General features: G+C 42.4%; 1 protein-coding gene and 1 pseudogene across 1 annotated transcript; both read right to left on the bottom strand.

Annotated features, from left to right (window-relative positions):
- Positions 1–4,386: 4,386 nt before the first annotated feature.
- Positions 4,387–7,108, bottom strand: LOC139643964 (perforin-1-like). Its single transcript, XM_071519297.1, has 3 exons — positions 6,969–7,108; positions 5,961–6,128; positions 4,387–5,279 (listed from the first exon to the last, which is right to left on the bottom strand). The coding sequence occupies exons 2-3, from the start codon at positions 6,114–6,116 to the stop codon at positions 5,025–5,027; spliced, it is 411 nt and encodes a 136-aa protein (XP_071375398.1). The 5' UTR covers positions 6,117–6,128; positions 6,969–7,108; the 3' UTR covers positions 4,387–5,024.
- Positions 7,109–15,562: 8,454 nt separating this feature from the next.
- On the bottom strand, positions 15,563–17,334 carry LOC139643966 (uncharacterized; annotated as a pseudogene).
- Between the last annotated feature and the right edge of the window lie 4,026 nt (positions 17,335–21,360).

The raw sequence follows: 21,360 nt of genomic DNA, 5'->3' as shown, positions 1-21,360 counted from the left end.
GCACGGACGTCACGCGTTGCTAGTCATCTACCAGCTGATCACCACACACACCAATCATACTCCATTCTCATAACAAGGCGGTCTATTTAAATGGCCTCCTCCTACACTGATTCCTGCTTCACAACTGCTGCACACTCTGCTGCTTGGTAAAGCTTTATGCTACTGCTGCTGTTCCTGGTCATGTTGCTGCTCCTACCTGCTACAAGTTGCCGCTGGTCGCGCTGATTTCTCGGGCTCAAGATGTCTCACTTTCGTCAGATGAAGAATCTCAGGAGGCAGCACCATCGGCCTCCAAACCCACTGTCGGAGCTTCCATCTCGCAAAATACAGTCTTGTAATACCGCTTCAAGAAGGCATTGTCAAGGAAAGAATGGCGTTTGCGCGACTCATCCTGCCGCGACACTGCCGCGACTCTCACAAAGGAGCGAGAGTCCGAACTCTGATTACTTCGAGCCGACGGCCGGTCATAATATCCAGCTCTCACTCGGTCGTGAATGTCCGCTTCAAGCCTGGAAACCGGTCTTTTCCTGCCAGCGTCAGCGGCCATTAGACCCCACCGCGGACCAGGGCATTCCCATAGGATTTCATTGCAAACAATGACGTCATGGCGCCGATAAGGATGCTGGGAGTTGTAGTTCCCATTGCTCCACTTCACCTAAGCTGAGTATTTGCATTGAATATTTGCTCTTATTATGGTGCAAGCATGCATCATTATGGCTGGCTGGGCGAGCTCCATTTTCGATTCAGTGTTGCTGTGTATTTAAGCATAATGCTGACATGCTGCTGCTTAGCTGGGATTGTAAGCTTGTACTACAATTGCTTGTTGCTTTACATGGGTCTGCAATAGTTCAATGCAGCTCATTTTAGTGAGAAGCAATTTTTTGTTTTGGGGGATTTTTTGCGCTCCTTAAAGAATCTCTCCCTTATATTTGACTGGACTCTTGATATTGTCTCAGCTCAAAGCCATGAGTGCATATAGCCTAATTGATACTATTGCTGTCGTCAATAAATTGCATATGACATAAGAGATGCTGCATAAGGTGGTTGACTGGGTTTCACTGCTTTGATTTAGGTAGTATGACCTCACACGGGATGCATGCTTGCATCCCTCCCAAGAAGCAGTAGGTGATAGCTGAGGTCTGCAGCAGGCTTGCTGCTCACATAGATATTTCACATAACTGTAGGATGGCCTCTTTCAGGATGCATGCTTGCATCCTTATTCTTCAGATAATGAATTTCTGAGGTCTGCAGCAGACTTGCTGCTACACATAGATATTACACATAACAGTAGAATGACCTATCAGGATGCATGCTTGCATCCTTTCATGTAGGCTCGTCTGGTGCCACTGCTTGAGGTCTGCAACAAGCTTGTTGCTACACATTGATCTTTCATTATTGATCAGCTGGTAACTTACTAAGAATCGGCTGCACCAGTTATGTTTGCCATATGGTTCTGTTTGGGGGATTTGCATGGCGCCCCTGCTATACCTTCAGCATGCTTGCCGGGTAAGCAGGGAGCTGCTCGAGCAGGGCCATATCCGCCAAATATAACTGTATTACCATTAGTTGCAATTAATGGTTTCATCTGTGACTAAAGTGTTCCTGACTGAAATGAAGCATCGCGTTAGTTCAGGCAGGGCACGGACGTCACGCGTTGCTAGTCATCTACCAGCTGATCACCACACACACCAATCATACTCCATTCTCATAACAAGGCGGTCTATTTAAATGGCCTCCTCCTACACTGATTCCTGCTTCACAACTGCTGCACACTCTGCTGCTTGGTAAAGCTTTACCTCCACCTCCCCAGCCTCCACCTGTTATAGTCTATGCAATCGAGCCACGGTGGCTCTTAAATGTCAACACTACTGAGTATTGCTGCTCTGGCTCTGCTCTGTCCACTCCCATGGGGGGATTTGCATGGCGCCCCTGCTATACCTTCAGCATGCTTGCCGGGTAAGCAGGGAGCTGCTCGAGCAGGGCCATATCCGCCAAATATAACTGTATTACCATTAGTTGCAATTAATGGTTTCATCTGTGACTAAAGTGTTCCTGACTGAATGACAGTTTATTTACGTGGCTGGAAGTAGTAAACCTGGAGGTGAGGCGCGAAGCTGGGCCAAGGCAGGACAGGCAAAGTGCAGGGGAGAGCCAGGCAGAGTGGGATCCAGAACGCGAGGATCCAACAAGGGAGACAGACGAGGCAGGAAGACTGGAGGCAAAAGGCTGGAGTCTGGCTGAGGTGTACTCATGACACAGAGTATGATCCGGCGGAGAGTGGATGGCAAACTGGGGTTTATAAAGTGTGGGCTGATGGGAAGCAGGTGAGCAGACGGTGACGAGCTGATTGTAGACTGGTGTGCAGAATGAGCTGAGCTGGGAGCCAGGGGAACAGGGAAGGGGGACCACGCCCACACACACAAACAAAGCATGGACAGGAGCTTCGTTTCATTAGTCATTTAACCAGCCCTCCTTCACTTCCCCTCGGCACTTGGTAATACGTAGCACCATATGTAACGCGAGTGGTCACTTGCAGAGCAGGGGTGCAGGGTCCGAGGGGGAGCAGAATATTTGAAATGGAATGCACTTGCCTTTAAGCAGGCCTAATAATTAATAATAAGAATAAATAATAAAAATTACAAAGAACAATGAGTAATGAAATATTGCAGATGCGTTCATTTAAAAAATATGTCTACATCCTCTAAATTTTATTTAAGATGGGTCTACAGACAGGAGAGCACTAGGAACACAGTGAAGGGGAAACACAAGGAAAACACAAGGGCCAGGCAGGGACCATGACAGTTACTATGAAAAAAAGATATAAAAGATATATCTACTGAATATATCAAATATCTAGTACAGCCGAACTAGTAATTACACGGCATCTAGATTATCTATGTTAAGAAAAAGTAAAGATGTTGGTTTATTTCAGATATTTTAGCCCATATCGCACATCGAATCGTTTCATGAGATAAGCGTATCGTCCCATCCCTAACGAGGACAACTCCCAAATGGCAGATATTTAACTCTAATATATATTTATATTTATATACCAGCAATCATTTTCTAAGAGAAGGTGTGATTTCTTTCTGACACCAGCTGACAGCCCCCTTAACCGGTTTAAAATTTAAAAGAAAAACCCTCATGTAGCAGGAAACTGTATATCTGTATAACTGTATATCGCTGGAATGTGAACCAGCAAGAGTAATAGGTCACAGCTGTTTAAAGTGTTGACAGGATACTTTCAAGTGAAGGAAAAGTGTGTGGGTTATTTCTAGGTCATAATTTATCAAGATCCAACCACGCATACAAGAAAGAAGAGTAGAATCTTCTTGTTTTATTTTAAAGATTTTGCGATTTAATGATACATTTTTCTTTTGCCTTGATTAGATAGTTCAAAGTGGAAAGAGGAGAGAGAGAGAGAGAGAGAGAGAGAGGGATGACAGGCGACGAAGGTCCTTGGCTGTGCAGTTAAAAGAACATTTACATAGACAATATTAAGCCAAAATACCACATTAATATCAGTCAGTTACTTAAGCTAGGCTCCTCTGATCATCTAACATCCAAATTGATGATTGATGCCTTTTCACCTTACTTTGGAGTCTGCTTGAACAAAGATGGCAGTGAAAAAATGTAAAGGTAGGTTGAAGTTATTTTGTCAAAATGGCAGCCTGCAACATAAGTCTCCACTCCCTCATTTGCATATATCTTCTGTATGGTTTCATCAAAAATTCTAACATTCAAAAATTCAAACAATCACATGAAAATAAGTCAGTGAAAGTGCATTTGAGTAAGTGATTTAAAAGGAGATAGTATACTGTATATAGTAGATAGTAATATTCTGCATGTAATATTCTTATTGTGAGTGTCTGCCATCATACTGGAGTATTTTTTTTTTTTTAGTTGAGTTGTTTTGTTTTGCTTTGCAAAAACCTTGTATCTCCTTACAGCCAACTCCATGCACTGACTTATATGTAAAAGGTTTCGACGTGAAACTAAAAATGCATGCCCAACCATCTCACAAAGAATATGGAAAATGCAAATGAGTTATTTTCAAAAAGTGAGATACCCAGTATTTGAAAAATCAGCTGCTCTTATAAGATAATAGCCCCCATCTTTTTCCATTATACTGATTGATTCTGACCAAAATCTTTGCTTCACTATGATATGATTATTCTATGGACTGGGCAGTGTGTGTGTGTGTGTGTGTGTGTGTGTGTGTGTGTGTGTGTGTGTGTGTGTGTGTGTGTGTGTGTGTGTGTGTGTGTGTGTTTCTCTCTTTCCTTTTTCCTGCAACTTCTCTTTCTCTCTTCTCATTCTTGTAAACCATAACGCGTTGTATGGTTGCAAATCTTTGATAATAATATGACACAAAATGATACTGCGAGTATGAATTTTATTGTCATATAATAGCAATCTTGTCAGAATAGAACAAAACAGAATAAAAGTCGTAGAAAGTAGAAAATAGACCTCTACCCCATTTTAAAAACAGACAAAAGTCACAGTGAGTCACAGTGAGGTAAGCTAGAGAAATACATGTATTGTTTTCTGGGACTCAATTTCAAAACATAATTCCAAAACAATGTACATTCATTTTGACAAATAATATATTGAAATTCAGTATATCACTATACAAAAATGTGACAATACAGAAAAATGAATTGTGATATTAGCTCCATTATATTCTGCTGTAGTAATCTCAAATGAGACACTTGACCATCACAATTTCACAAGCTCTCCATCCAAATTCTATTATTTGCACTTTGTACTGACATTTTTAAATTGTTCTAACATTCAGTCAGACTTTGTTGCCATTGAACTTTTACATTGTATTGGGGTTGTATTGAATCTTGAACCCATATCGCACATCGAATCGTTTCATTAGATAAGCGTATTGTCCCATCCCTAACGAGGACAACTCCCAAATGCCAGCAATCATTTTCTAAGAGAAGGTGTGATTTGTGTCTTTTCTTTCCAAAATGGTAGATATTTCATTTTCAAATGCAGATAGGTTAGTGATGAGACTAATAAGTGTAGTAGAGCCTGGCCCAACCACGCCTCAGTCTGCATGTGACCATTCTGTTTTTGGCTCCTCTGAACATTCTGATGAAGCATGTTCCCAGGTGGTCATCCCTGTTAAACCATCCACTGTCTCTGTCCCAGACCTCCACCCTCATGAAGCTGCTGTAGACGCGGCTGAAGTACAAAGTCTGGCGCCAGGTCGGGTTGTTGTTGTTCTTAACGACTCTGGTCGTGCGGGTTTCCCGGCCAATTCTCACCTAGGATGAATGGTTGATAGATCATTTGAGTAGATTAGATTTAATTAGATAATAAGCTTATAATATTATACCGTTTGAAACAAGCACAGCAACAACAACAAGCACATGATTAATATTTATTAGTTTGCTCACACACACAAGCTACATGAGCTACGGGTTTCACTAGCTCATTATGTAAACGAAACGCTGAGCTCATTATAATCTTTTCTCCTTTTGCGTCAAATCTCATCTCTTCATTGAGTGGTTACAGATATAGATATGTGGCATTTGGTTTTCTCATAGATTACTTAATGCCCCTTTAATAATTCACAGCACTTCTTTTTGTTTTATTCTCATCATATTTCTCACTGTTTTACCTAAATTAAACTAAACTATATTGCCAGGTGGCAATTTCCATTGGTTAGCACAAACTGACATCCAATGCCCCTTGTTATGTATAGATTTCAAATCTGCACCGTACAGTTTTAGGACTGCAATGTAATAATTGTTATGATGTAGCTTCAGTAATGAATAACAAATGTTTCCATGCGTAAAACTGGATCATTGTTTGAATCTGGAAAGTCATCATAGTTACCCTACCCTCCTACCACATTTATAATACAAAAAAAAAAAACGTCCATTTTCAAAAGAAGAATATAGCCACTATGCTGAGATTTGTGTAAAGAGGGTGAGAGGTCTTACCTTAACGTAGCCATCGGTCTTGCCCCACCACCCGTCTCCTCGCAGGTCCCTGGCACAATCCACCATCACCCTTGCTGATCTTCTGGACCATCCATTGACGGTTTGGGCCTGGACCAGTACGATCACCAGCAGGGTAACAATCACAGCCAGCTTCATCTTCACTTCACTCTGTATGAGAGAGAGGGAGAGGGGGAGAGAGAGAGAGAGAGAGAGAGATAGATGCAATTTTAGGTATAGAGAAGATGTTTGGGATAAGAGTAAACAAAAAAGAAGAGAGAGAAACGGCTATGTATGAGATTCAAACAACCTAATAAAAAAGATGGTTATAAAAAGGTTCACCTCAAACTATGGCTAAAGTACTGCTTTGTTTTTGGAAAGTTCCATCTGATGTTGCAGAGAAAACTTTTCGGTAACACTTTACAATAAGGGTCACTAAGTTAAGAGTTAGTTAATGCTTAATAAGAGTTAGTTAATGATTAATAAGAGTTAGTTAATGATTAATAAGGGTTAATTAATGCTTAATAAGCATTAACTAACCCTTAATTAACAGTTAACTAATGTGTCTGGTAATCATTTACTAATGGTGTTCATGTTAACTAAGGTATTAATTTATACATTATTTAATAGTCATCTTTATAAACTATTAAATAATGTATACATTAATACCCTAGTTAACATGCACACCATTAGTAAATTACACATTAGTTAACTGTTAATTAAGGGTTAGTTAATGCTTATTAAGCATTAATTAACCCTTATTAATCATTAACTAACTCTTATTAATCATTAACTAACTCTTATTAAGCATTAACTAACTCTTAACTTAGTGACCCTTATTGTAAAGTGTTACCAACTTTTCTGAGTTCAGCGTTTTGGATTCAGCAGGATTTGTTGAAAGTCATCGCTGTAGTGCCTGACCCAAGTACTGACCCTGACCAAGCTAGTGCACCTTAATAAATAAATTAGGACTGAACATATAATTTTCACACCATCAAACAGTGGTCTCACCCTTCAGATGTCGCTCTCTGTTTGCTGTCTGTCAGTAGTTCTTGTGTCCTCTGCAGGAACCGTGGTGTGCTCAGTCTTTAAGCCAGCCTTTTATTGAGAACCATGAATGAGGAAACGACAAACTATCCCTTTGACAAATCATGTACGGTTTTCTGTGCTGGAACAAACACCTTTTGTTGTTTTTTTCATTCACGTGTCTGAATATCCATCAGTTATCATAAACCACACCCAGGTGTCTTGTGCTTCTGACACATTTTAGATGATGATGCCAAAACAAAGACAAATTATGTCAGATAGAGAGTACCAATGGGTAACACTTTACAATAAGGGTACACTAAGTTAAGGGTTAGTTAATGATTAATAAGGGTTAGTTAATGCTTAATAAGCATTAACTAACCCTTAATTAACAGTTAACTAATGTGTAATTTATTAATGGTGTTCATGTTAACTTAAGGTATTAATTTATACATTATTTAATAGTTTATAAAGATGACTATTAAATAATTTATAAATTAATACCTTAGTTAACATGAACACCATTAGTAAATGATTACCAGACACATTAGTTAACTGTTAATTAAGGGTTAGTTAATGCTTAATAAGCATGTGCCCTTATTGTAAAGTGTTACCCAAGTTTTTGCTATCTGTTCCCACTGCAATTACATTGCTTCATTTGCAGCATATAGCATTTTGCACTGATTAGTATTTTTTTCTGCTCTATCGACTTGCAGAGTCCTCCTCTGGTCTCATTACCTGCCATTTACTGATGTCTGTATGTATGGTATATGATGGTATTCTTTTTGTTGGGATTATTCTTCTTTTTCTTTGTCTTCCCCTTTTTCTCCTTCTTCTTTTCTGCCTTAAAATGATCTGTACCTCAGAGGATCGTAAGTCGTAGAGCAACCAAATTTGGTGGATGGGTTTCAGATCTCCATTGCATGTATTGGTTTTCATTTCAGCTTTGACAGTTATCTGCCATTTTGATTTTGATGTAAAACCTGTTTTTTGCTATTTCTCGCTCTCTCTTGATCCAGTCTCCACAACATTTTGCATACAGCATATGTGGACGTTCTATATTACAGCTATTACACAGAATTTTGATACTCCAAACATTCCTAAACCCTTGATACTAGAGCAACCACATTTCACATACGTTTGGGTGGGCCCAGAAGTATGACAGACCACATTTGGTCACGCTCCATAACGCCACCATCAGGCCAACGTTGCAAAAGCACCTTTGTTTTTATTTGTATTACAAAGTTGCCTCAATAACCCCCAAATTTTACACAGTATATTTCAACTGCCTATACCTCATCTTTGTATTTTGATAACCGTAACTGTTATACTTGGCTGTGACGTGCAAAAGAAGTTGACAGCGAAGACGTGCAAACAGGAAGGCAGGCATGATTTCTTAATGTTCAGACAACTAAACTTCATTTAAGGGCTTAAAAGTGTGTCAGCCCATATTTGCTTGCATTATAGCTTTACCATAAGGCCAAAATTGGCAATTTTTCAAATGGTAATATGTCAGGTACCATTCCATTTCATTTTATGTTTGTTACATTTTTTTGTTACAAACCCTCACTGACACTCAAATCTCCCTTGCAGCACAGTAAAAACTTGACACGCTAAAACATAGGCTCCGTCAAATGCCAATCGGTTGACGCAATTTGTAAACTGAAAGAGGAAAGAACAGCTCTTTACAAGAAATCATCCCTTGTGGTTTTTGGATGTGAATAAAGTTTCTATTTTGCATGACAGCTGTTGGCATAGCTAATCAGGTTCAACATCAAAAATAGAAAAGCATGCTGCAGGAAGAGGAGAGGTTTTACTGTAAGTGTCTGGAATGTGAACCAGCAAGAGTAATAGGATGCTCCCGGACGCAGTGTTAAAGTGAAAGAAAAGAAAACAAGAATGTAAGCGTGTGTCATTTCTCTATAATCCATAGAGAGAGACTGCAGATGAGATTCAATTCTACAAACAAGAGAGACTACAGATAAGATTTAGACTTATTTTCACATCATTGCACATGCATGAGCATAACATAAAACAAGTTACTTACTTACTTTTACTGTGAAGAGCTGCTGGGGAGCAAGTTTACGGTCAAGGCTGTCAGAAGCCACGGTTGTGGATGGAGCCAGGCATGGAGTTTTCGGAATATTGGGGTTTCGGGAATAATGCAGTTTCACCTGCGTAAAACTGATATTTCATACGGATGGGTTGTTCTCTCCTCCCAACTCCGACATGGGGCTAAAAGGTGAAAACATAACGAGCCATGTCCGGCTATGTGTGTTCTACTTGGTGTGCCCAGTCTTCAATCCAGCCTTTTATTAAGTACCAAGAACAAGGAAACTACAACCTATTTATCAGCTCTGCCCTAGAACAAAAACCCTTGTTTTTTGGGGGTTTTTCATTCACATGCCTCAATATCTACCAACCATCACAAACCGCATCCTGGTTTCTTGTGCTACCAAAACATTTTCATGGAAGCCCATTGCTATGGAAGCCCATTTCCGCCACCTGTAAAATCCACTTTTTTTTTTTACTTTTTTTTTTATCATGAAGTGAAATTTTTTTCTCAATATTATGACTCAGTATCTCATAATTATGACTTAGTATCTCATAATGTTGAGATGCTAAGTCATACTTATGAGACACTATGTCATAATTATGGGATACTAAGTCATATTTATGAGAAAGTATCTCATAATCATGACTTAGCATCTCATAACCTCATAACTTGCTATAGCCCATTTATCATAAGGCCCAACAACTTATGTGTTCTGAGATGCCCTTCTGCACACCACTGTTGTAAAGAGCTATTATTTGAGCATCTGTGGCCTTTCTGTTAGCTTGAACCAGTCTGTCCATTCTCCTCTGACCTCTCATGAATGAGGAAACAAACAATCGATAAGCTCTTCCCTTTGGCAGACAATCACCTACTGTTTTGTGTGCCAATTCATTCACATGCCTCAGTATCTATACCAACCATCACAAACCACATCCTGGTTTCTTGTGCTGCCAACACAGTTTTATGGAAGCCCATTTCCGCCACCTGTAAAAATAAAAAAATCTGGCACAATTCTTTTTTCAGCAAGTCATAATTATGAGAAACTTTCTCATAATAAAGTGTCTGATAATTATGAGATGCTTTAGGTCTTTACACACCAAGGGTAATTTATTTGTGCGATTTATACGCACATCAATAATATTTTTCGAACCTATATCCATTCAGGTTTTGCGCAAATTCTAAACAAACTTTTGAAAAGTCGACAATCTTAAAATTCGAATCTGGTGTGTTTCCATTAACGGCTGTTAAGCAAATAAGTAGGTTTGTGTGTGTGTGTGTGTGGGGGGGGTGAGATAAGATCAGATGGAGAGAGCCTTCCAAGAATTACTTGCCATAGGAGAAGTAATAAGTATTTTGTCATGTAATCTGCTGGTGGCTGTATTTCTTTCTGGCGGCCACGAGTAAATATTATGGCCAATATCTCCTATGACACACAAAACAATTCTGGGGGTCACCGTGCAAAGGCATTTTACTGAGAGCCTTTGGGTGCAACACGTCAGGATCCAGAACAACATTTGATCTGCTGTGCAGGATTATTGGGCCGTTCGTTGGGCCGGTCGGGTCACCGGTTCCTCCAGCGGAACGCATCGCGGCACACAAACTGTACAAGCTGCCGGTTGTGCAGAACACAGGGTTAAGGTAACTCTACGTCATTATTAATTTGCAAAACACGTTTCCAACGCCGCTTTTCAAATAACCTCTTTATATTTTTTTTTTTTCAAGGTTCAAGTTTGTTTATTTATATAACCCTTTATCACAAGCATGTCTCAGAGGTCTTTACAGAGAATGAGCCTGACTAGATCTAACTGATCAACAATCAATCGTAGAACAAAATTGTATAGGACAGAGAAAAGCACAAGACACACAAGAGCAGATTTTAGCAAGACAGCCTACTGATTCTACATAGCCTAGAGAAAAAGAACATAGAAAAGTCAAAGAGAGGCATAATATCACTAATATCCCAGAAACAAGGGCAGCAGTCATGATTCACATCCAGGTGGGAATAGCATCAGGGATGGCACTTTGGCAGGACTGATGACTGTAGGAGTGAGGGCAGCACCCATCCACTGCCAGGTAGAAACACTACACCAATGTCTTATCCTACCGTTTTTCCCTGAAGAGCTGCACCTCCCAACCCGTCTTGGTCTCCACCATGGCAGGAAACGGAAACATTAGTGGCGGTGTCACATCCTCACAGCGCCACCTCTTTTCAGTATGGCGTTGCAAAAGATCCTTGGCACGACAACAGAGCCCTATAAGAGGCCTGCCCCCATCACTCTGACGGTCGTAGCCTCGAAAGTGGTCCCCAAGGTCACCGACTGGCAGTTCACTGAGGAGGGGGTGTCTGCGGCTGTGGTTCGCCAAAACACCTGCTTCGCTGTGTCCGATGGTGGGGGGGATTGGGGGGATTGGGGGGTTGGGGGGGGGGATGAGAGAACTGAGACATACGACAGAGAGAAAAGGTCATGGTTAGGCGCGTATAAATAAGGTGGAGCAGGAAATTGAATGTGTGCTTGAGGCGTGGTCTTGTTCCCGAACTTTAGTTATAATAATAATAATAATAACTTCATTTCACTAACAAAGACCAAGTCTGGAATTTATGTAGTTGTATAAAGGTTTGAATGGGCTTAAGTATGAATTTAGGCGAAACAGGATGATGGGATGTGACACGCCCAGTTGGTCGGTCTTGCTAAATTTGAGGTTGAAGACGAGGGAGTCGGGAGTGTGGACAGAGAGGTCAGAAAGACTTGCGTGGCGAGATGGATCGTAGATGGAGGTGGTGGAGGTGAATTCTGAACATCGCAGAAACCCGAAGAAGGCCAGGAGGAACATGGATTCGAGGGTGCCATCAATGAAGGGGGATAAGTATCCTGAGCGAAGGGTTTGGATGCAACATGTCAGGAGGTCTGAAGTGAGGGGTAACCGTTTCGATGGGAGTTGCGGCTCAGCCTTTCGAAGACCTTTAAGACCTTTAATTAGTATGCTGATGTGGGAATGAGAGACAGAAGGGCATGGTGCAACGGTGAGTAATTTGACAAAGAAGTTGATGCTACTGATGTAGACGTGGATGGTTGAAGTTCTGATATGGAGGGCTGAGTGGGCATAGGTGATGAAATTAGTTAAGGTTAAAACATCTAGGGAAGGAAATGGCAGATTGTGGCATGTGTGGAAGGCCTTGAAAAGCAGTTCCATCCTGTAAGATACAATGACAGTGTTCGGGGAGCAAGGCTATTGAGGATGGCTTCTCGGGATGCTGAGGCCAGGTGTTGGAGCTGCAGGGTTAGTTGAAGATGGTGGCTGAAAACTGTGGAACTGGAGTGGGATGGGAGTCGGAGTCTGGCGCCAAGAGTCTGAATTTCTGGAATGAGAAGTGAGACAGAGAGTCAGCGATGGTGTTCTTGTAAGCGGGAATGTGATTGGCGCAGATGATGAATTGGTGCTGAGCTGAGACCAGAGTAAGCTTGCGCATGAACTGCATGATGTCGAGTGAGTGAGACCGCCCTTTATTAATTATGTCGACGACTGCGGTGTTGTCCGTATGCATTAGAATGGCCTTCTTGGACCACTCGTGCCCCCAAAGGAGTGCTGCTACCACGATGGGGTACAGTTCGTGAAGAGCGGAGTAATAGCCACCGAATCCGATGGAGGGAGCTGCGTCGGTGTACAGCTGGATGTCCTCGGGCTGAGTGATGTGGTCTTCGTAAAAGAAGGTTATGCCATTCCAGGAGGAGAGGTAGTGTTGCCATAGCCTAAGTTCCATCTTGCGTCGTTTAGGACGATGTGGGCGTGCAGAGAAGGTACGGCAGCGGCTATGGACAGGAGGTGAGTGTCACAGGGAGGTGTGGTGGGGACCCAAATGCAGACAGACAGAGAGCTTTTCCGAAGCTAGAAGTTTTAATAAAGTACTGAGGTAGTGTACAAATCAGGAAATCCAAAACTCAAAAACCGCAACAGGCTGGCAAACAAAGGAAGAAACAAAAACCAAACCTGGCCAGAAACAAGGCACGAAGATATCCACAGGAAAAACCGGTGACGAGGCAGGTAACACAACAGGTAACAAAAGACAACAGGAACAAAGCAGGTAACTAAAACAGACGAACTGACAAAGACTACAGGGAACCAAGACAAGGGGTGCATTCCATTTGGCCAAAATGCGTCCTCTCCTCCGTCCTCGCGGCCTCGTCTCCTCGCTGACTCGGCATCCAAAAATGAGCCGCCATCATGAAGGACGTTCCAATTGGTCAAAAAACGCATGAAGGATCCTTCATGTCTCCTCGGGTGCATTGTATTGTGTCTCCTCCTCCGTCCTCGCGACCTCGTCTCCTCGCTGACCCGGCATCCAAAAATGAGCCGCCATCATTAAGGATGTTCCAATTGGTTAAAAGACACATGAAGGATCCTTCAAGTCTCCTCGCCTCCGTCCTCCAATAAGGCGTGGTCGGAGGATACTCAGGTGTATCCTCGATGCGGAAATAATGAGTGAAGTCAATTAACTATTGGCACGTGCGGATATAAGCCCGCCTCCATACCATCAGAAAACGTGCGGACATTGGCAGAAAAAAAATCCACAGGTGTAAGTAGCTAACCTGACTTGCCAGATGATTCCGCGAATCCAGCTGCCTCGCAAGGTAAGTAAGTAGCACCAACTTGTTATATATTTTTCAAACAGAAATAGCAGAGGTTTTAAATGTTAGCCTAACATTTGTTAATGAAGGGGTATACTTAAATGTTCATATACTGACAGATCTGCTGTAGTTGTAGGATGTCAAACTTTTCCCAAATAGGCATCAGGAAATGATCTTAAGGCTTGAATGTGATTATAGGGACAGAGGAGACGCGCCAGCTGATCCTCCAGCGCATAGTGGGGTGAGTGGGGGGCAAGTAACGTGAATTTTATAGGCTATGGAGTTATTTTATAGGATTTATCATTAATATGAATGACATTCCATGGTCTAATAAGCCTAAATGAAATCCGTTCATTAGGACATATAGAAATAGCCTATAAATGCACACATGCGTCTCTTTTACCATGCGCGTCTCTTTCTAATAGGACCTCAAGTCACCAGCAACGGGCTCTGGGTCTGAGGATGGGGAGCAAACGGCTGCAGCTGGCCCCGGTTCTCCCTCATGCATGAGGCTACCGGCGGGAGGCCGTCGGCGCTCCCTCCCGCTTTAACAGACTCATGTGGACCAGCAGCCGGAGTCAGCCGCTGTGCGCTCCCCATCCAGCCCCGATCCCAGTCCCCCTGACGAGCAACCAGGGCCATCAGATGCTGCTGCCCGCTCCCATGTGTGACCTCCGCGGCTTCCTCGGGTCCCCCGGCAGCCAAGAGGTGAAGAGCAGAGGGAGCGCTGCTGGGGTTTCTCCGGGAAGTGACCGAGGACGCACGGGCTGAGCAGCAGACGGAGCGATTTTCAACTATATTAGAGACAGTTTTATTTTATTTTTTTAATGTAAAAAAATTAAAAAAAAATAATTCTCTGCCTTTTAGGCGTAGCCTTCCTCTGTTTCCATTCTCACCATATTCATAACCTTGGTCACGGTGCGTAATGACCGTTGCCATGACAGCACATATTTTCATCATAAAGGCCGCATGTTTGTCTTTTGCTGGAATCACTTCTGTGTCTTCTCTGGATCACCAGCTGGTTTGCTGCGTTTGTTTGATGTGTCTCTCATTCTTATCATGCTTATGAATTATGTTTGTGTGTGTTGCCATGGAATTTCTCTTCTGGAGAATAAATTCTTACTAAACATTAACAGCATTTCCTTGTTTTAAATCGCACATTTTGCTCTTACAGCTAGATCTATGGTTATTTGGGAATTGTATTTATTTATTTAGGAATAAAAAGAAAGCACTTTGGTTCATTGCCAGTGAGTGTCAAACAGCCACATGATCGTTGTCTAATCCAAGTCGCATAAAGGATAAAAGTTGGACAATTTGTATCGCACCTTTCTTATCAGTGCTACAAAGTGCTTCACAAAATTAAAATGTAGCATACAGCAGACAGAATAACACAAAAAAACTGAATAAAAACAGAAACAGAAACGCTTTTTAGGCATTAGGGATTTTTTGTTCTACCTTTTTTGAGGTAGACAAGGCTCACTATAGGCTGCTGGCATAATTTAGATGAATTAAACATTAATCTGAACTTTGTTAAACGTTTTTATGTGGATAAAACATGAGCCTTAGAATAATTTAGACAGCTGTCATCCTGTGTGGGAGGAGCCTCAACGCAGCGCTTCACACGTCAGTTCAATATGGCGGAGTGAAGACGTTCCAATTGACAAGCCAGGTTCACTCGCCTCCTCGCATCTTCTCCTCGTTTCCTCCGTGACCTTTGACCGAGGAGTCGAGGAAGAGACGCGAGGCGAGGAGACGAGGAGAAATCGTTACCAAATGGAATGCACCCAAGATATACATACAGACTGATTACACACATGAGGGACAGCTGGCTGGCAAGGGAAAGTCCGGGAGGTGATTGGTGCAAAGCAGGCTGGTGAAGGGGGAACAAGGTAACAGGGCTAATGGGCTGACGGAAGACAGGTGTGGTGGAAGCAGGAGGGGGGAACAGGTGAAGAGGGGAAGTCCGAGGACCTCTCGGGGCTGGCAGGACTGGGGAGTGAAGGGAGAGACAGACCAGGACCAGGGGCAGAACACGCAGACAGGGGCAGATCATGACAGTGAGAGAGCAAAGATCGACCTTGAGGAATTATGCGTATGGCATAATTGAGATGGCCGAGCAGAGCGAGTAGCTGCCGTTTGGTGCATGTGTGAGCAAGGAGGTAGTTTGAAAGAAACTGGGAAATGCGGTGTATTTTCTCAACAGGCAGCGAGGCTTGGAAAGAGACGGAGTCCAGTGTGATGCCGAGGAATTCCAGTGAAGTGCTGGGTCCTTCTGTTTTCTCTGAGGAGAGAGGGACGCTGAGTTCGGAGAAAGCAGATGTCAGAGTTGTGAGACCATATGATGGGGGTGAGGATGGTGGTGTGACGATGAGGAAGTCGTCTAGCAGGTGGATGACATATGGGAGTTTATGGTTGTTGGTAAGGATCCAGCAGAGTGCTGCAGAGAGGGAGTCAAATATTTTGGGGCTGCTCTTGCACCCAAAGGTAAGACGGCGAAATAATAAGCACCCATAAGGACACCGAAAAAACACCAGTAGTCTGGGTGTATAGGGAGGACTTTGAAGGCACTGGTGATGTCTGCTTTGGCCAACCAGGCGCCTTGGCTTGCAAGACGGATAAGTGAAATGGCGTGATTAACGGTTGCGTACTGCATGGGAAAATCTGGACTGGGGATGAGACTGTTGATGCTGGGAATGGAGGAACCATGGGGGGATGAAAGATTGATGATGAGCCTCTTCTTGCCAGAGTATTTCCTGGTGGCAATGCCAATTGGACTGATCCTGTGTATTGGAAAAGGAGGGCTGCTAAATGGGCCAATCATGAAACCCTCCTTTACCTCTTTGGCTAGGAGTTTATCGACGGTGTCAGGCTCCGTGAGAGCTGACTGAAGATTGTGACATGTGTATGAGGAATCTGGGATGACCTGGATACCTGGGTGGATGAGGAAGTTGACAAACTCAGGATCTGGGTGGCTCTTTAAGGCGGTGGCTAGGGTGTCGATTTTTATTGGTGTGTTGAGATGCTTAGATAGTCATGAACTGTGTTTGGTGGGGTTGTGAGGACAGGTGGGCCTGGAGTGGGCGCCTCCACAGAAGGAACAGGTGTGGAGGAAACGGCAGCTGGACACGTTGCAGCCTAAATCATTGAAATTATTGCATACCATCCTGCCGCCCTGGTACAGGATAGGTTAGTAGGAAGTGGCAGTGGAAGTCTTAGCTTTACAGCACTTACTCTCGTTGTTCTCTCCTAACTAGAACCTTGCTTGTGTTGTATGAAAATCTCATGTGTAAGTCGCTTTGGATAAAAGCGTCTGCCAAATGTGAAATTGTAATTAAAGTGGGGGTGTTGGGTTGGTGGGACCGCTCTGGCTTGCCGCTGTCGGGGCACTCTGGGTAGAGCATACTGGGATGGAGGAAGAAGAGGGGGCCAGAGGAGCCAATGAAGCTGTACTGGCATTGGCTGAAGGAAGGGAAGATGAAAGGATGCTGGGTTAAAGGGATGCATGTGCAAGGGTGTTTTGTGCAGCCTGCGGACACAGGGATGAGAGAAAAGAAGAAAAGAGACGAGACAGATCGGAAACAAAGGGAGCAGGCACAAGGGGAGATACGACCTGGCCCTCACGACTGAGGGCTGGAGTGGCCGGATGCGGCCCTGCCGCGTTGGGCGGCATGATGACGTCATCGGGGTTAGTCCCGGCGACGTTGATTTGAGTACCCGGAAGTGCGGGAGTGTTTGTTGTTGTCGCAGTTTTGCCTTGTTGTCGTTGCGGTGGAAGGAGATTTTCTTTTCTTTAAGGACCCGCTGCAAGCGGGCAACTGTCCAGTTGGATATGTCGGTGGCGCGACGACGCACAGTGTGTGTTTGGGGTGAATCCGGAGTTTGGTGGCGTCACCTGGGAATAGATCGTGTTGATCTTGAACGGTTGGAGAGATGATGAGTGGAAGAGGGGATGTCTGCCCTCGAACGACGACGGCGACTTCTACCTCTGCCGGAACGCGGAGGTGAGGGGGGAATCTTGTTGAAACTACTGGGTGGAGAGTAATGGACGGTTGGCTGCTGAGGAACCTGGATCACCGAGCGTAACCGATGGCTGGAAACTTTGAACCGGCGCTTGATCAACGGACAGGGGAGACTCAGAGACCGCGGATCTTGGTGTATCTTGGTCGAACAGGTTGCTGTCCGAGATAAAATGCTGGAGCTCGTGATCCATGACGAGATCAGGTAAGGGATCGATTAAGTAAAGTTTATCAAAACTCGGTCTGTCTGAGAACGTACGCAAAAAACGAGAGAACTGAGACATACAAGAGAGAGAAAAGGTCATGGTTAGGTGCGTATAAATAGGGTGGAGCAGGAAATTGAATGTGTGCTTGAGGCGTGGTCTTGTTCCCGAACTTTAGTTATAATAATAATAATAACTTCATTTGTGTTAGAATCTGAGGGACGCATATGTGAGAAAGAAGAGGGAGGAGGGGGAGGTGAGGAGTGGCCAGGCTGGTGGCAAGCAGAAGAAGAAGTGGAAATATATTGATGTGATGTCTTTCTCAGACCAGTCCACTTCATTCAGGAGGTATATTTTGTATTAGCCTTCTTACCTCATATCTATCAATTGTCTAAACGAAGAGATCTGGCTAGGCTGGCAGTCCAGCGGTAAAAAGACTCAGTCACTTCAATTCTTAATTTTACTAGTCTTTCATTCTTGTTTGTATTGTAGACATTTTTCTTTTGGTAAAACCATGCTGACATCTTTCAGCCTATTGTGTATTCATCAGGGCTTGTACTCACGAGTACGGAATGCCCAGCAGATTGTACATTATATGGTGCTGTTACAATACAATATGACCTTAGAAAGGCAGTCATGGGCAAGGTTAAAATTTCAAGAACTACTCCATGAGGCAGAGTTTGGGGCTGTGTATTCTCAGCAGTACCACAGCTATACTTTTCTGTAGTCGTGCTATTTTATTTCACATTTGTTTTTTTTATGTCATATTTATTATCTTTTTTTAACAAACTGCTGTTATTAATTTAATAAATGGAAAAAAAGAGACCGATATGAAGTAAAGGTTTATTGAATTTTTGTGAACCTGAATCTATATAATTTAGCTCTGTACCTTATGTACCACTTACTGGTGGACTTCAATAAAATTGAGCTTCATATGCAAAGGTCTCTTTTTTTCTTTTATTGTTATAGTAGCCACTTTGAGCTCTGATTTTCTCCACAGTGATCATTTAATAAGTATTATTAATTTAATAAAATAAAATATTCTTGTAACAATCATTTATCTTTGTTTTTATGACTTAAAACAACTTATGTATTATTTATGTTTAAATGTAAAAAAAAAAAACAACAACTAACAGTTAAGACATTTCATATTGACCATTTTTTCATGGTGCGATTTTTTTCTTAGAACCTATAAAATTTAATCACAAAATCACGTCGCATTTGGTGTCAATATACAGTATTTGGTGCATCTAATTTGCCTGCAAATTTTTCACAATTTCCTAACGTTTATTTGTGTCGTTCTTGGTATGTAAAGACCATAAGTCATAATTAGGAGATAGTATCTCATAAATATGACTTACTATCTCCTAATTATGACTTAGTATCTCATAATTATGAGATAAAAAAAAAGGTTATGTGCTGGATATGTTTTTTTTTTTACAGGTGGTGGAAATGGGATCTCATACATTTTAGATGATGAAAACAAAACAAATGATGTCAGATAGAGTACAATGAAACTTATGGCTGCTAATGTCCAAGCTCTGTCTTTTTTATTTGTGTGTGTAGGTCTCAGTTGAAACAGCTATAGTAAATGGTAAGAAACCTGAACACTATCAGAAATAAAGGTTGGAAGGTTTCTTATAAGAGATATATATTGAATTGTTTTATTCCAAAATGAGGTATCCAGTGCCACCAGCATCTACTGGAGGGAAATTTATTATTATACCAAGGTGGATTTTCAAGGAAACGTAAACCCTACTGGAATGGACAGTTGAAAGTAATGTGAGAGGCAATGAGGATGGCTGAGAAAAGATTTCTAAAGTGTGATGGTAAGGATATGAGGAAGCAACAGTTAAAAAATGAATTTAAGACTAGACAACAGACTTTTGACAGAAAAAAGCGGGCTTGCAAAAGAAAATACGAGAGGGGGCAAGCATTATAAATAGAGCATCTGCAAACCAGTAACCCCCAGTTGTTTTGGAATATGATAAATAATTTGGGCCCAAAAAGAGTTAAAAACATTCCAATGGAACTGGTGTTGGAAAATGGATCCTCTATCTTTGCTATTGATTGTGTTCTGAAAAAATGGGAAACAGATTTTGGTTCTTTGTTTTCTGGAAGTAACTGTCCAGCTGAGTGGGATAATTGTTTTCTTGCAAGGATAGTTGATCTTTTATATAATATTATGGAGGCTAATATGCAGCAGGATTCTTATTCCTTCAATCAGAACTTAAATACTAGTATCACTGAAGAGGAAGTTAATTTGAAACTACCCTGTTTATTTCCAATTTTAGGTAATCTTCTATTTGCTTTGAGTACAGCTTGGTTCCCTCTGTTTGGCATAAATCTATAATAAAACCAATCCCTAAGTCCCAAAATAATGATCCTAGAGTTCCTTTAAATTATAGGGGGATAAGTCTTCTTAGTTGTCTTTATAAACTCTATTCTAGTATTCTTAATGAGCGACTGTATTGTTATTTGGAAACATTTGGTCTGCTGGTAGACGAACAAAATGGCTTTCAAAAGAATAGAGCCTGTATTGACCACATACACTGCCCGTCCAAAAAAAAAGTCGCACACTCTAATATTTCTTTGGACCGCCTTTAGCTTTGAGTACGGTACACATTCGCCGTGGCATTGTTTCGATAAGCTTCTGCAATGTCACAACATTTATTTCCGTCCAGAGTTGCATTAATTTTCCGCCAAGATCTTGTATTGATGATGGGAGAGTCGGACCGCTGCGCAAAGTCTTCTCCAGCACATCCCAAAGATTCTCAATGGGGCTGAGGTCTGGACTCTGTGGTGGCCAATCCATGTGTGAAAATGATGTCTCATGCTCCCTGAACCACTCATTCACAATGTGAGCCCGGTGAATCCTGGCATTGTCATCTTGGAATATGCCCGTGCCATCAGGGAAGAAAAACTCCATTGATGGAAAGACCTGGTCATTCAGTATATTCAGGTAGTCAGCTGACCTCATTCTTTGGGCACATAACGTTGCTGAACCTAGACCTGACCAACTGCAGCAACCCCAGATCATAACACTGCCCCCACAGGCTTGTACGGTAGGCACTAGGCATGATGGGTGCATCACTTCATCTGCCTCTCTTCTTACCCTGATGCGCCCATCACTCTGGAACAGGGTAAATCTGGACTCATCAGACCACATGACCTTCTTCCATTGCTCCAGAGTCCAATCTTTATGCTCCCTAGCAAATTGAAGCCTTTTTTTCCGATTAGCCTCACTCAGTGGTTTTCTTAGGGCTACACAGCTGTTTAGTCCCAATCCCTTGAGTTCCCTTCGCATTGTGCGTGTGGAAATGCTCTTACTTTCACTATTAAACATAGCCGTGAGTTCTACTGTTGATTTCCTACGATATGATTTCACCAAACGTTTAAGTGATCTCCAATCACGATCATCCAAGAGTTTGTTCCGACCACATTTCTTCCTCGAAGATGATGGTTCACCACTATCCT

The sequence above is a fragment of the Centroberyx affinis genome, unplaced genomic scaffold (genome assembly GCF_046629955.1).
Source record: "Centroberyx affinis isolate AG114_WGS23_722 - 3 ecotype Tasmania unplaced genomic scaffold, CSIRO-AGI_Caff_v1 ptg000683l_1, whole genome shotgun sequence".
Classification (NCBI taxonomy): domain Eukaryota; kingdom Metazoa; phylum Chordata; class Actinopteri; order Beryciformes; family Berycidae; genus Centroberyx; species Centroberyx affinis.
This window is presented reverse-complemented; position numbering and strand designations above follow the sequence as displayed.

What these genes read in the sequence shown, in the direction of transcription:
- LOC139643964 (XM_071519297.1), bottom strand. Translation starts at nt 6,116, where the DNA reads ATGAAGCTGGCTGTGATTGTTACCCTGCTGGTGATCGTACTGGTCCAG. An exon ending in AGACCGATGGCTACGTTAAG is followed by an intron (nt 5,280 to 5,960) that starts GTAAGACCTCTC and finishes CATTCATCCTAG; the next exon opens with GTGAGAATTGGCCGGGAAAC.